The sequence below is a fragment of the Marmota flaviventris genome, chromosome 4 (genome assembly GCF_047511675.1).
Source record: "Marmota flaviventris isolate mMarFla1 chromosome 4, mMarFla1.hap1, whole genome shotgun sequence".
In the NCBI taxonomy this organism is placed as follows: domain Eukaryota; kingdom Metazoa; phylum Chordata; class Mammalia; order Rodentia; family Sciuridae; genus Marmota; species Marmota flaviventris.
The window spans coordinates 76,767,340-76,783,234 of record NC_092501.1 but is presented as its reverse complement, the minus strand read 5'-3'; the positions used below and the strand labels follow the sequence as shown (position 1 = coordinate 76,783,234).

The 15,895-nt window shown below is 36.3% G+C and overlaps 1 protein-coding gene and 1 pseudogene across 1 annotated transcript; both read right to left on the bottom strand.

Annotated features, from left to right (window-relative positions):
• Positions 1-3,017: 3,017 nt before the first annotated feature.
• Positions 3,018-3,980, bottom strand: LOC114083909 (olfactory receptor 6C4-like; annotated as a pseudogene).
• Positions 3,981-14,666: 10,686 nt separating this feature from the next.
• Positions 14,667-15,654, bottom strand: Or13a1 (olfactory receptor family 13 subfamily A member 1). The gene is given in 2 exon segments (XM_027947933.3): positions 14,667-15,599; positions 15,601-15,654. Coding segments are annotated over 2 exon segments (987 nt in total).
• Between the last annotated feature and the right edge of the window lie 241 nt (positions 15,655-15,895).

Sequence of the window (15,895 nt, the reverse complement as noted above, 5' to 3'; positions counted from 1 at the left end):
AATGGAATTTGTTGTTACATATTCATGCATGCACATGATATAACAATATAATTTGGCCAATATCACTTCCAAGCAATTTCCCAATCCCTCATTGATACTTCTTGATCTCTTTTCTCCACTTGTCTCAATTTGATCCACTCATTATGGTTTTCCTTTTTTCTCTGCTGTTTCCATATATGAGAGAAAACATATGGCCTTTAAATTTCTGAATTTGACTAATTTGGATTAATGTGCTGGTCTCCAGTTCCATCCATTGTCCTGCAAATGCCATATTTTCATTGCTTTTATGGCTGAATAAAGCTCCATTGTGTGTGTGTGTGTGTGTGTGTGTGTGTGTGTGTGTGTGTGTATATATAATCCATTCATCCAGTGATGGACACCTAGTCTGGTTCTAGAGTTTGATTACTGTGAACTCTGTTGCTATAAACATGGATATGCGTGTATCACTGTAGTATGCTGACTTTAAATCTTCAGGATGAATAACAAGGACTGATATAGGTGGGTCATAAGATAGTTCAATACCTAGGTTTTTGAGGAGCCTCCATACTGATTTCCATAGTTGTTGGACTAAATTACAGTCCCACCAATAATGTGAAAGTATTCCTTTTCCTGCACATCCTCTCCAACATTTATTAGTATCTGTATTCTCAATGACTGCCATTCTTACTGGTATGAGGTGAAATCTAAGTGTCATTTGGATTTGCACTTCCCTAACTACTAATGATATTGAACTTTTTTTCATGTATTTGTTAGCCATTTCTATGCCTTATTTTCAGAAGGGTCTATTTAATTCATTTGCCTATTATTAATTGGGTTATTTGAATTTTTGGTGTAAAGTTTTTTGAGCTTTTTATATATTCTAGATGTTTAATCCTCTGTGGAAAAAGTAGTTGGCAAAGACTTTCTCCCATTCCTTGGGTTCTCTTTCCACATTTCCAATTGTTTTCTTTGCTGTGGATGAGATTTTTAATTTAATTGTGTCCCATTTGTTAATTCTTAGAATTATTTAGTGAGCTTTAGGGGTCCTATTGAGATGGTTGTTGCCTGTGCCTAAAAGCTGGAGCACTGACCCCACGTTTTCTTCTAGAAGTTGCATAGTTTCTCGTTTATGCCAAGGTCTTGGATCTATTTGAGTTGATTTTTGTGCAGGATGACAGACAAGATTCTAGTTTCATTCTTCTACATCTGGACAACCAGTTGTCCCAGCACCATTTGTTTAAAAGCTGTCTTTTCTCCAAAGTATGTTTTTGGGACCTTTGTCAAGGATCAGATGACTGTGTATGTGTGGGTTTGTCTCAGTGTCTTCAGTATGGTTGGTCAATGTGTCTGTTTTTATGCCAGTAGCATGCACGTAGTTTTTGTTACTCTAGCTCTGTTAAATAATTTGAAGATAAGTACTTTGATGCCTCTAGCATTGCTTTTTTTGGCTTAATATTGCTTTAGTATTCTGTGCTTTTATTCTTACAAATGAATTTTAGGTCAGTTTTTTTCCTACTTCTCTGAAGAATGTTATTTATATTTTTTACAAGGATTGCATTTAATCCAAAATTTGCTTTTAGTAGTATGACCATTTAAAAATATTAATTTTGCCTATTTATGAACATCATGAACATGGGTGGTCTTTTCATTGTCTGAAGTTTTTTTTCAGTGATCTTTAGTTTGCATTGTATAGACCTTTCATCTCCTTAGTTAAATTTATTCTCAAGTATTTTATTCATTTTCTTTTTGAAGTTATTGTGAATGGAAGTGTTTTTCTGATTTTTTTTTTTCTCAGATTTGTTGTTGGTATATAGGAGAGCTATTGATTTTGGTGTATTGATTTTGTAACATGATACTTGACCAAATTTGTTTATTAACTTTATCAGTCTTTTGAATTTTCTAAGTATAGGAACAATAATAGTTTGACTTCTTACTTTCCAATTTTTATCCCTTTTATTTCCTTCTCTTGCCTAATTTCTTGCACTAGAATTTCTAGCACTATATTAAGCAGCAGTGGTGAGAGTGGTTTCTCGTGTCTTGTCTCAAAAACTATTTCAATCTATTTGTTCTTATGTTAATTTTGTAAGTTGTATATTTGAAGGCAATAGTCCAATAGTCCAATTTTAAAAGTTTTGTTGAGGTCTCCTTGGTAAATAATGATCTCTACTTATCTGTTATATTTTGAAATCTTTGAGGCCCAATTTTCTAGGAGACTAGATTTAAACCCCTGTGAAATTACCACCATAATAAATGTAATGAAAATATATGTCAACCCCCAAATTCATTAGTGTATCATTGAGATGATTCAATTTTTTTGGTGGTTCTCTGTCTATAACAAACCACATTTGTCACTCAAATTTGCTTCTTCTACAGAGACAGAGTTTTTCTAAATTGCATTACTAGGCACCAGATATTGTCCTTCATCTTTAAGTCTTCAAGTACTGAAAGCAGTTTTGTAAAAACAACAAAGTCAATGGGAACTTTCAATTCTACTTAGAGATATTTATATGCTTTCATCACTTGGGAAATGGAACTGTGATAATTTCTATGTATATACAGAATAGTCAGTATTATTAAAAACAATTGTGTGAATATTTTATGTAATTTATTGCTAGCACTCCAGCTATGTAGATGTAAATTTCCTTCAAAATCCATGTTACATCTGTCCTTGAATCATTTCGATAACTTAATACTAATGAATTTCCTTCTGTCCACTTATTCTTACCATAATTACATACTTGAAACCACATCTTTCCACTTTTAAGATTTCTCATGCAACAAATATTCATGTATAAGTGGTTGTCCATTAAAACTCTTTAGGTTCTATTGATTTAAAACTAATAAAAAGGTCCAGGAAGATACTGTCATTTCAATGTAAGGACTATTAGAGCTTTCAGACTGGATTTTTGGATAAATTAGCCCTTATTTTTAAAATAAAAAATTAGAACCTAAAAAACTTACATAATTGCAGATTTGTATAGAAGATATAAATTAGACTTTATATCAGAATTATAATCTCCTCCTCTGAGATTGTGGTTCTATTTCTGCAATTTCACCCTGGACAGAGTATCTCTCAGAGCTTGGTGGACCTGCTTGTTGCGCAGGGTATAAATCACAGGGTTCAGTAATGGGGTCACCACTGTGTTCACAAGAGCAGCCTCCCTGTTGGAGTCCAGCGTACTTTCTTGGTTCTGTTTCACATATATGAAGACTCAACTGCTGTATGTCAGTGAAAGGACCAAGAGGTGAGAAGAGCAGGTGGAGAAAGCTCTTTGTCGCTCCTTGGCTGATGGAAGACGCATGATTGTGACTACTATGTTGCTGTATGCAATGATGGTTATAACCAGGGATGAGCCAAGGACGAAAAAAGCAAGGTTGAAGAACAATATTTCAATAGATCTGGTGTCAGAACAGGAGAGATTTGTCAGAGGTCCAAAATCACAGAAAAAGTGAGGGATGACATTGGGGCCACAGAAGGTTAACTGGGAAAGCATTCCAACTGGGACCACCATGAAGAAGAACCCCAAAGCTAAGCAGGAAGCGACCAGAAGGTAACACATCCTTGGGTTCATGATAGTGGGATAATGCAAAGGTTTGCAAATGGCCAGGTATCGGTCCAGGGATAACACAGACAGAAGGAAGAATACAGTTGCTCCCAGGAAAAGAAAGATGAAGTCTTGTGTGAAGCAGGCAGCAAAGGAAATTGTTTGTCTCCCTGACAGAAAGATGGTCAGCAATTTTGGAATAACTGTGGTTATAAAGCAGCACTCTATAAAGGAGAAATTGCTGAGGAAGAAGTACATAGGTGTCTGGAGACGATGGTCTGCCCAGATTATTGTGATTATGAGCATGTTTCCCATGATGGAGGTCAGATACGCAAGCAAGTGCACCATGTAGAAGATGTGACCCAGGTGCTGCACTGCAGGAAACCCCTCCAGAATGAACTCATGCACTGTTGTCCTGTTCCTTAGTTCCCCCTCCACCAGATTTTCCATTTCTTCACTCACCTGTTGTTGAGCTATTTTGCAGTGTCATGACTGAAGAATGAAGAACAAGTAAAATAACCAGGCATGGCAACTGGGCTTATTAATTCTTTTAAAACATTGATTTTAATATGGTGATGTTTGCCCTCTGTTAAGTAAAAATAAGTTATTTTAATCTCTTACTATCTTTATATACATGCATCCTTCCTGGACAAGTTAGAACCTTTCATGTAGCTCCCCATTTTCATAAAGAATAGTGTGCTTCTAATAGTATTTGTATTTTTCTACATAGTTTATAGCTGAGTGGGAAAAAGTACATCTCTTTAGTTATATACGTAATCATGCAAAATATTTCTGGTAAGATAGCACATCATGTAGCCACAAAAATCAACATTGTAAAAGGAAAATTATAATTTAAAATGAACTGAGGCAAGAGTGTAGTTTTATGGTAGATGGTTTTTCTAGCATGTGTGAAGCCCTGGGTTTGATGTCCAGCACCACAGCAAGCAAACATTATGCACTCATGGTCATGGAAGTCTGCCATCACCCTAAAATATAGCTTTATCCTATCTTACTGTTTATTTTCGTATTAGGGCCCATGATATTGTTAGTAGGACAACTTTCTGAGATTCCAACTGTAGTCCTCTGGAGTAATTTAGTTTAAAGGAGTCATATACCTTCTTTAATAAGATTGTTGAGGATTCAACCCAGGTCATTTTGATTTAGATCCTTCAGTCTAAATCAAATTAAATCCTTGTCAGTCTACAGGAGAATTTCTATCTTCTGATTTTTCCAGTTCATATATTTATGGAATACCTACCCCCCAAATAATTAAATAAATAAATAAGCCACAAAGAAGGCATGACTCGACTTCAGCAATTATTTTCTGACTCATTCTTCCTCCTGGTATTTACAAAGTACAATAAATATCCCCCTCTCTTAAAAAAGTATATATATTTTAGTTGTAGTTGGAAACAATAGCTTTATATAATTTATAGGTAGTGCTAGTGCTGAGGATCAAACTGAGGGAATCATGTTAAGCGTGCTGTCTGTCGCTGAGCCACAATCCCAGCCCCTATTTTTTCCCCTTTAAAATTCATAAAATTCTCTTTTGTGAGCCTTTGTCATTCTGGTCAACTAGTATTGTCAAACAACAGAACTAGCTGTCTGATTTAACTAAATGAAATACTTCCACATCTTTAGTGAAAGAACCTACTTCAGTTAACAAGGAATGAATGTCAAGATTCTCCAATCACACCAAATCTACATACTCACCCACAGGAAGCTCACGGTAAACAAACCTATATTCTGCTCTTTTATTCTTCCAAAGAAACTAAAATGCTGATCTCAGCAGATGAAATGTAAGTGAATAAACACTTGAATTTTACATGTCCTTAATTTGCCTCAGTGAAAATTCAACATGTGGATCACCTCTGCTGATCAACTTTCAATGACTTCACTTTCCAAGACTGGGATCAACCAAAGTGATAGCTCAGGAGAAATCTTGCCTGATGAGATCCTGAAGAGGAAAGAAAAACACATATTTCCTAAATGCTCTGCTGGAACTTGGGAGCGAGTTCGTTTGGAAATCCAAAAGCTTTCATACCCTCCTTGCATCCTCAGTTCCCCAGCCTTCCATCCTGTTCCTGCTCTTGCATCAGTTTCCCAGGCAGGACATCCTACTTTGGGGGCATATGAATACTCAAGGACAGGATGGCCACACAGATTCCTCATATAGTGTTTCTCTAACATGCATTCCAGGGCACTAGGTTTACCAATCCTCCACTTCTCCAGACTGGGGAGGATACCTGCACACACTGGGAGCAGAATGAAAGGGGTAGGAATTCACCCCAACATATGTGTAGCCTTGTACTGTCTCTTGACACCAGTCAGGATCCACTAGGAACAGTGGGCAGTGCCAAGACACAACAGACATCATTAGGAGAAGATGGAACAAACACACCTAGAGACCAATGTCCCTGGAAGATCCCTGGTGGGTGGGAGAGATCCCTAACAGGCATGTTGTGAATAGTCCATTATTACTACTACTCTCTCATCATTTCGCATGAAATTAATATGGACCAAATATTTGTCTGAGTTGATCTTTATGAAAATCTTTAAAAGTGGGATACATCTAATCTCCCCAGGGTTTATACTGCACCATGTTGCTAAGGTGAGGATGAAAGTTCAAGTGTGGAAACTGGACCCCTGCACAGCACTAATGAAGTGGAGTTCCCCCTACTCTGACAAAGCAATGTCAAAGAAAACATGAGGTTTAAATGGGTGTCAGAGTGTCAGAATACCCCAAATGCCCATTATCAGTTGAAAATCATTTGCAATACCAAGAACCTGGAGGATCTCATATTTAATTTTAAAAGACAATCAATAGACATCAACATGGCTATGACAGAGGAATTAGAATTATATTGAAGTATTTGAAGCAGCCATCGTAAAAATGCCTCATTGAATTACAAACATAATGAAACACTTTTTAAAATAGAAAGTCTCAGGAAAAAATAGTTTCAATCAAGGAATAGAAGAAATAAAGAAGGATCAAATAAAAATTCTAAAACTGAAAAATATAATAAATGAGAGTTTAATACTCAATTGATAGGCTCAATAATGGAATGGTGGAAATGGGAAAATAAATGATCTAGAAGGCAGAACAATAGAAACTGCACTCTGCAAATGGAAGATAGGACACTAAAAAAAGTAAATAATCTCATGGATCTAGGGACAATATGTTTAACATTCATGTTGCTGGAATTTGGTGTTCAGAACATAGGAGAAATAGGTCAGAGGTGTTCTCAAATTTTGCATATGACATAACCCATTCAAGGAAGTAGATGAACCCCAAATAGAATAAGACCAAAGTATCCAAACTAAGACAAAATGCAAACATTTGATAATCAAAGACAAAAACATTTTAATGCTACAAAAGGGAAACAGCGTACTTCCTAAGTGGAAAAGAAATTCAAAGGATTTCTCATCAACAATCACGGAGTTCAAAAAGAAATATCATAATATTGCTCAACTGCTGAAGAAAGAACTGTCAGTATATAGAATTCTGTGTCTAGAATCCTATACTACATAAAAACATTCTCCAGGAATGAAGTATACATTCCGACATTCCCAGATAAAGGAAAAATAAGAATCTGTCATCAGTATGCTTAACCAAAATGAATGGCCTAGGAAGTTCTCTAAACAAAAATAAATATTTTTTTAAAAATCACTAAACTCGCTATACAATGTGATACACTCAAAAGTGATATAGAGAAATAAAATTGGAAACCTAGGAAAAAACAAAGAAAACAGGGAAATTCCCAGGCATGGTGGCACACATCTGTAATCCCAGTGGTTGGGGAGGCTTAGGCATGAGGTTCATGTGTTCAAAGTCAATATCAGGAAAAGCAAAATAGGGCTGGGGATGTGGCTCAGTGGTCAAGTGTCCCTGAGTTCAATCCCTAGTACCCTCCCCTTAAAACAAGAAAACAGGGAAATTAATAACTGAAAAATAGAAAAGAAGAAAAAAATGGCAAACTAAGCCCTAAGTCATCAAAAATTATATGATAATACTAAAGGTGAATGGTCTTGATATACGTATTATAAAGATTGGTAGAATAGATTAAAAATCTCTGTGATGTCAAAACACAATGTGTATTAAAATATAGGGAATTTGATAGTAAGAGTATGAAAAAATATGTAAAGAAAAATGAGTGTGGTTATAAAATGGCAACATGAAGCATCCTCAATGGTAATGGAAATGTTCTGTACTGGACTCATATTAATGTGATAAGGTACTGTAGGTTTGCAAGATGTTACTCTTTGAGGAAACTAGATACAGCGTACATGAGATCACTCTATTGTTTTTTACAATTGCATGTGAATCTACAAATACAAATTTCATCTCAAATTTTTAATGAGAAAATTGTAATTATAATTAGATGATATATTTGTAACGTGTTTATCTGCATTTTCTCCTACTCTTTCTTTTATACTGAAATAAAAGTAAATTTATTCCTCCAGCCCATTATCCAAATAGTCCTGAAATTATACTTCTACAAGGTATCAATTAGCATCTGTGCTTCCTGAAAAACTGACTCAAACTTAAATGGTATAAAACATTTTTTTTATGATTTTTATTTCTTATGTTTCTGAGAGTTGACTGGGCTCAATCACGTGGTTGCCACTTACGGTTTCTTGTGCAGTTGCAAATAATGGCCAAGGTTAGAGTTACTCCAAAGCTTCCTCATTTACATATTTGGTGTCTAGGCTAGAATGATTCAAAGAATTGGGGTTCTGCTAGCATATTAATGATTTTTGCACCAAATTCATCAAGGCTATGGTCTATAGTTTTATTTCCTTGGATAATATACTTTTGGAGGATAAATGGGTCATCAAAAAAAATCAGGGTGGGCATTTAAAAAATTTTTAGAATCAAGCAAAAACGGAAACACAACACACCAAAATCTGTGGGATACAATGAAGGCAGTTATAATAGGGAAGTTATAGCTATATAAACTTGATGGATGCCTACATGAAAAAAAGCAGATAGACTAAATTATGTTATGTGCACATATGAACATAATATATGGACCTCACTATTAGGAACAGTTTTTATAATGCACAAATAAAAATTTTTAAAAAGTGAGATATCAAACAACCAAATAATGAACCTCAAGAAAAATAAGAACAAATAAATTCTAGAGTTTATAAAAAGAAATAATAAAGATTAGAGCAGTAATTAATGAAATAGAAAGTAAAAGAACAATGCAAAAGATCAATCCAACCAAGAGTTGATTCTTTGAAATATAAAAAAGACTATTAACCCTTAAGCAACCTAACTAAAAGGAGAGAAAAGATGCAGATTAAAATAATTAGAGATGAAAATGTAATATTAAAATAGACACAACTGAAATCAGGAATGATAGGGACTATTTTGAAAACTTACACTCGAGTAAATTTAAAAATTAAAAAGAAATTATTGAACTTCAAGACAAACAAAACCAACTCTGAAGATATCAATACCAACAGGATATTAAAAATCTAAACAGATCAATAACAAGTAATGAGAATGAAGCAGTAACAAAAAGCTTCTGACAAAGAAAGCTCAGGACTAGTCAGATTCAAAGCTGAATCTTACCAGATATTTAAGCAAGAACTAATGGCAATGACCCTTGAAATTTTCCATGAAAAGGAAAGGGAGGGAATGCTTCTGAATACATTCTACAAAGATAGTATCACCCAGATACCAAAACCAGGTAAGAACATGGTCAAAGAAAGAAAACTACAGAGCAATATTCTTGATGAACATAGATGCAAAAATCTTTAATAAAATGTTAGCAAATAGAATTTACACTACAATCAAGTTGGTTTCATTTCAGGAATTCAAGTATGGTTCAACTTATGCAAATTAATAGACATATCACATAGAATAAAGAACAAAAATTATGTAATCTGAATGGATGCAGAAAAAGCCTTTGACAAAATTCAACACCTCTCCAGGGTAAAGAACTCCAAAGCAACTATGGATAAAAAGAATTTACTTCAACATAGAAAAGATTATATATGATAATTCCAAAGCACGTCATACTGAATGGGGAAGAAATGAAAGCATTTCCTCTAAAATCAGAAACACAACAAGGCTTTCCACTTTCACTACTCCTATTCAATGTAGTACTTGATACTGTAGCCAGAACAATTAGGCAAGAGAAGGGAATAAAAGAAATAGGGATAGGAAAGGAAGAAGTCAAATTATTTGCAGATGACATGAGCCTATACTTTTGATCAAAGATTTCATCAGAATACTTCTAGAGTGGATAAACAAATTTAGCCAAGTAGCAGGATATATTTTCAATATACAAATATCAATCACTTTCTATGCACCAATAATAAATAACTGAGAAGGAAATCAGTAATATAATGCAATTTACAAAACCTTAAAAAAAAACTCTAGGAATAAATCTAACGAAGCAGGTCAAAGATTTCTACAAGGAAAAATGGAGAATGTTGAAAAAAAATTTGAAGAGGATGAAAAGATCTCCCACGCTCATACATAAGCATAATTACTATTTTTAAGTGGACTCATTACCAAAAGTGATGTACACATTCAATGCATTCCTCACCAAAATCCCAATGGATACTCCTCACAGCATTAAAAAATAACCCTAAAATTCCATATGAAGAACAAAAGGCCCAGAATAACCAAAGAAATCCTGAGCAAAGAAAATAAAGTAGGCATCGCAATACCTGATTTCAAATTATGCTACAGAGAAATAGTAACAAAAATAGCATGGTCCTAGAATAGAAACAGACGTTTAGACCACAGAAAAACTCACAAAGCTACAGTCATCTAATTTTTGACAAAGGTGCAAAAATGATACATTGGAGGAAAAAATACCACTTTCTTTAACAAAGAGTGCTGGGGAAATCAGATATTCATTTAGGGAAGAATAAAAATTAGACTCCTACTTCTTGAAGTCTACAAAAGTCAACTCAAAATGGATTAAAATTTTAGTCATAAGACTAAACTTTACAAGTTCTAGAAGAAAATATAGAGGAATCACTTCCACATACAGGCACAAAAATTGACTTCCTGAATAGGATTCCTATAGCTCGAGAAATAATAATAAAAATCAATAAATGGGATATTTTTAAATTAAAAATCTTCTGCATAGCAAAGGAAATGATCAACAATGTGAAGAGCCTTCAGAATGAGACATAAAAAAGTTCTGGTGAGAAGGTGAGTTAGCATCAAGTACAGCTAAAGTGGATGGTGTATTGCAATTTGAGCTCTGAGTTTTTCTACTATCTAATAGAGTATATATAGGTGAAAGCTCCATTTTGGAAGGCAAACTTTTATAGTACCACCTCATCACATATGTTGATTATAAATCAGAAAAAAAATAAGCTTTCTGATTTGTCTCATTCTTTTGATTCATCTCTCATAGTCTAAGTGTTAAAGGGGGAAAAGACAGAATATGGGAACACACAACTCAGTACCAAGAAGTTTAGACTCAGATATACATGGTAAATCCTGGTCTGCCAAAGACATGGGGCTGGCTCACTCCCAAACAGGACAAATCAAGACCTAGTCACACTTTAAGAGTGCTGATATTTTTATTTTTTCAAATAATAACAATTAGAATACAAGATGCCATGATATACTGTTATGACTTTGTATAAGAGTTCACTCTAAATATAAGATTTTTATAGGCTGCAAATGAGGTTTCATTTGTTGTTGTTAGTTTGTTTGTTTTTGTGGTTCTGGGGATCCAATCCATAGCCTTACGCAGGTGATATATATACACAATGGAATATTAGTCAGCCATAAAGAAGACTGAAGTTATACATTTGCTGGTAAATAATTGGAACTGGAGAATTATCAGGCTAAGTGAAATAAGCCAATCCCCCAAAACCAAAGGCTGAATGTTCTCTCTGATATATGGATGATGCTAACATACAATAATGGAGGTGGGGTGGGAAGAATAGAAGCTCATTGGATTAGACAAAGGAGAATGAATGAAGGGCAGGGGAAGAGTAATAGGAAAGACAGTGAATGAATTGGACAGAACTTTCCTATGTTCATATATAAATACAAAACCAGTAAACTCCACAGCATGTCAACCACAAGAATGGGAAGTTATAGACCATGTATGTATAAAATGTCAAATTACAATGTACTGTCATATATATCTAAAAATAACAACAAAAAAGAAAGGGTTGGGGCATGTAGCTCAGTGGTAAGGTGCTTGCCTAGTCACACTTTGATTCTTGAATGTGTCATGGAGTCAGCATAAGGACATATTGCCTTCAAGAGTCCAGACCCTTTTCTCATTCCATGCTTAGAGACAGGGAGCTGGGTACACTGCAGACCATATCCTGTCTGCATCAGCCAGGCCCATCACTGTGTGGTTGCTGGTTCTGGAAAACCAATCTTATTTCCACCACTTGGAGACGTCTGCTGGTGAGGAAGACCAAAACAAGGTTTGTGGTTGGGGATTCTTTCCAAGAAAGGATGTGCTTTCCTTGACTGATATGTATTTATCAAAGACAAAAAGTATAGATATGGGTGAAATGGAAGTTCTGTCACCTCCTTTATGTGCCTTTTGAAGACTTGATAATATGAAGTCACTGACAACCAGTCACGAGAAGTGCTGCCTTTGGGTCATGAGTTTGTCTGCGTTGTCACAGGACAAGTTTTAAGAAGTAATATTATAGAAAAGGAAGAGCTCATTTCTGTCTCAGTTAAAGGAAGTTTGTATCTCGGGTGGGTTATTGGAGCCAGTTCCTAGAAAAGGATGTGTAAAAAAAATTGGTCTTAGTTGTTACATCCATTGGAGGAAAAGGACACACATATTTCTAAGAAGCAGACATTGAGCAAAACAGCAATCCAGTGGTGAGGGATATACCTGTACAAAGATAGCTTACAGAGACTGCCTGCTGTTCATATAGGGCTCGAAAGAACAAGAGAAGCAGAGCAAAGCGGGGGTAATCTAAAGACTCAAATGAACCTATTTGGAGAGGTGAGGGAAAAAAAAGTGTTGGGTCTGAAAGAAGGTGGGCTTTGGGGAACCAGTAGAGCACTCAGGATGAAAGGTTGACGATCCATCTCTGCAGGGGAACTCTGAGTAGAGATGGTGTCATTTGGACTCTGAGTAGAGATGGTGTCATTCATCAGCCCAACGATTCCTAAGATAAATAAGATCTACTTTTTACAGTTACTAGAATGTGTTTTCTCCTTTACCCACCCTAATGTCTTCTCACCAATGGATCATTTTTCGAGAGCCAAGTCTATAGCTGTCAACATCCTCTATCTGTAAGGTCCCTTACCCTTCCCAGCCAGCCACTGTAGACACTCTGAGTCAGAAGGGCACAGAGCTTGTGACACTGAGGCTTCCTTAGCCACTCCCACCTTCAGTGATCATTCACCAACAGTAATGTCTTAATAACACTTTAAATCTTTTTCTTCAGGTAGCATTAGTTGGTTTTTGTCATCAAACTTATAAGGAAACTAGGGCTCAAAAGGGCTGAGTCTGGACTCCAACACAGATCTTCCTCCTTCCATATCAGGACTCTTTCCACACTCATACTTCCTCTCTGAGCATCTAGAACACCATTGCTCCATGACTGAAATGCAGTACTCTCTCTGTGTTTTCTTTGTATACTTGATAATGTGGGTGCTGGTATCTATTTAACTGGGCAAACCGCTTTCTAAGAATATAGATCAAATCTCATATTTCTGTTTTGTCATATTTTTATTTATCTCTCTTAAACTCTCAGTATTTATCCAAGTACTTCTTACTTTTAAAAATCAATAGTTCAATGTAGAAACCATAAAAATTGTAAGAAACTTAGAGGAATAAAACAACAAATATTCCTTGTGGCATGTTGAAAATCTATTAGTAATGTATTAGTAAGTGAATCCTTGCTGATATTTTTCAAAGCTATGGTAATTGGAAATTCTTTAAGACAACTGAGGGCTTCATCATGTAATTGGGGAAATCCCACAATGAGGTTGAATGAACTATTCATCAGTCACAGTTCATTAAATTCTTGAATTTCATTCCCGCTATCAATATGCTTCTAATAAAAGATAATGAGAATACTGGTTGAAGGATCAAAGACAACTTATCCTTTCCAAATCAAATAAGTAACTTTTCTCTCAGCTTCAACCTAAAACAGCCAACAGTATGTTTTTGTTCAATCCCAGAGATACAGCTTAACATTCACATCTTGCTTCTGTCATCATAATAAAAAGGATAGATTTTTAGGAAAGTTTTTTTTTTTTTAAATAGCACAGAGCACAGAGAATTTGTCCACTCAGTTTTATTGAGAAATGATTTGAGGAAAACAGTGCCTTCTTACAATGTTCCTATTACAGCTGAATCATATCTGCTGTCTGTACTCAAGGTCAATGAAGTAGATCAGATCCTCAAGGTCTGAGAACAAAGTCAAGGGGTGAGAAATCTTGGGCAATTTTCCAGTTATATAAACCACACATCAGTTATTAAAATTGGAATTTTTACATTGAAGGCAAAGTTCTGATCTTACAAATCAGTTTTACCTTGAGTCTCAGTGAGAAAAAAAGAGAAAAGAGAAATAAAAGTTCATGTTACAGTAAGAAACTAATTCTTTTTTTTTTTTAAGTTGAAGGGTCTCCAAAGGAAGCAGTTGATGTAAGATAGTAGAAGTTTTCTTAGAGATTGGTGGTCACTCTAAAGCAATTCTTCTGTCTGACAGTTTTGCTGTGGACTTTTTATTTCCTGCTTAACTCTGCTTAGGCACATACACCTAAATCCTAGGTGTGATTTCAGAATTTATACTTTGAACATAGTACATTTGAAAGAAAAGAAAAAAAGAAGATTTTCATACTCTATAAACCTAAAACACTAGGAGCATTTTTCCTCTCCCAGGAAGCTTTGTTTCCCTGCAAACTAAGCACCTTGGAGTCAGACTATGAGACCCCAAGTCTCACAAATTTTGGGTCACAAACCCAGCCAGTCTTCCATCAGCCAATCCAGGGACAAAGAATTCTGAGCCCATCTATGCAGACATTCTGCAGGGGTGAAAGAGACAGGCTTACTTACCTTCAGTCCAGAAACTTGCTCATCAGACACCCCCCCCCCCCCACATACACACACAGGAAGGTCAATTCTCACTAAAACTATAGCCTCCATGAAAAAGAACTTCTGAAAACACAAATTAACATCTGAAGAAGGGGAAGAACTTCGCAAGAGCTGCTTTGACCTCCTTGTTTCTCAAAGTATAGATGAGGGGGTTGAGGGTAGGACTCAACATGGTGTATAGCACCCCAGCCACCTTGCTTTTCTCTGCACTGTAGCTGGAGACAGGGCTTATGTAGGCATAAAAGACAGCAGTGTAGTACATGCACACCACAATGAGGTGGGATGAACAGGTGGAGAAGGCTTTCTGCTTCCCTTCTGAAGTCCTCATCTTCAGGATGCTAGAAATGATGAACCCATATGACACAATGGTCATCAGGAAGTTTACTATGCCATAAAAGGCATCAGCCAGGACAATCATGACACTGTTCGCATAGGTGGAGCTGCAGGAGAGAAGCAGCAGTGGAGGAACCTCACAGAAGAAATGGGTAATGATATTAGGGCCACAGAAACTCAAACGCATCATCAGCCCTGTGTGGATGGCAGTGTTGAAGGCACAGAGCACCCACACTCCAGTGGCCAGCATGCTGCAGAATGCCTTGCTCATCATGGTGCTGTAATGCAGTGGGTGGCAGATGGCTGCATACCGGTCATAGGCCATGACTGTGAGGAGCAGCAGCTCTGAGGATGCAGACCATGTGAGGAAATAAAGCTGTGCCATGCAGCCTCCAAAGGATATGAAGTTCTTCTCTGACACCAGACCCTTCAGTGCCTTGGGCATGATGGAGGAGGTACAGATAATGTCCATAGTAGCCAAGTTGAACAGGAAAAAGTACATGGGGGTGTGGAGCCCAGGGTTGAAGGTGATGGCCAAGATGATGAGGACATTCCCTGTGAGGGCCACTGAGTAGAGGGAGAGGAAACAACTGAATAAGAGTACGTGGTATTGTGGGTGCTCCGAAAAGCCCTGCAGGATAAACTCTGTTACCATTGTCTTGTTGCTCATGGTCCCCTGGGTTGAGAGGGTTTTCCGGGACTTTCAGGAGAATCTTCATCCACAGTTTCATGTGATTTCAGGACTAGAGAAAGACAGAGAGATGCGAGAGATCTTAATGAAGTTTACTCATAAAGCATCATTCTACCTGAAAGAGATGCATATTAAAGCAATGATCCAACTCTTATCATCTATGAATTCACAAAGTTAGAAAAGGAAGACACTGACTAGCATGTAAGGGTGCAAGACAAAGGCCTTTAAAATGAAATTATAGCATTCGCAAGAAAATGGATGGAACTAGAAACCATCATGTT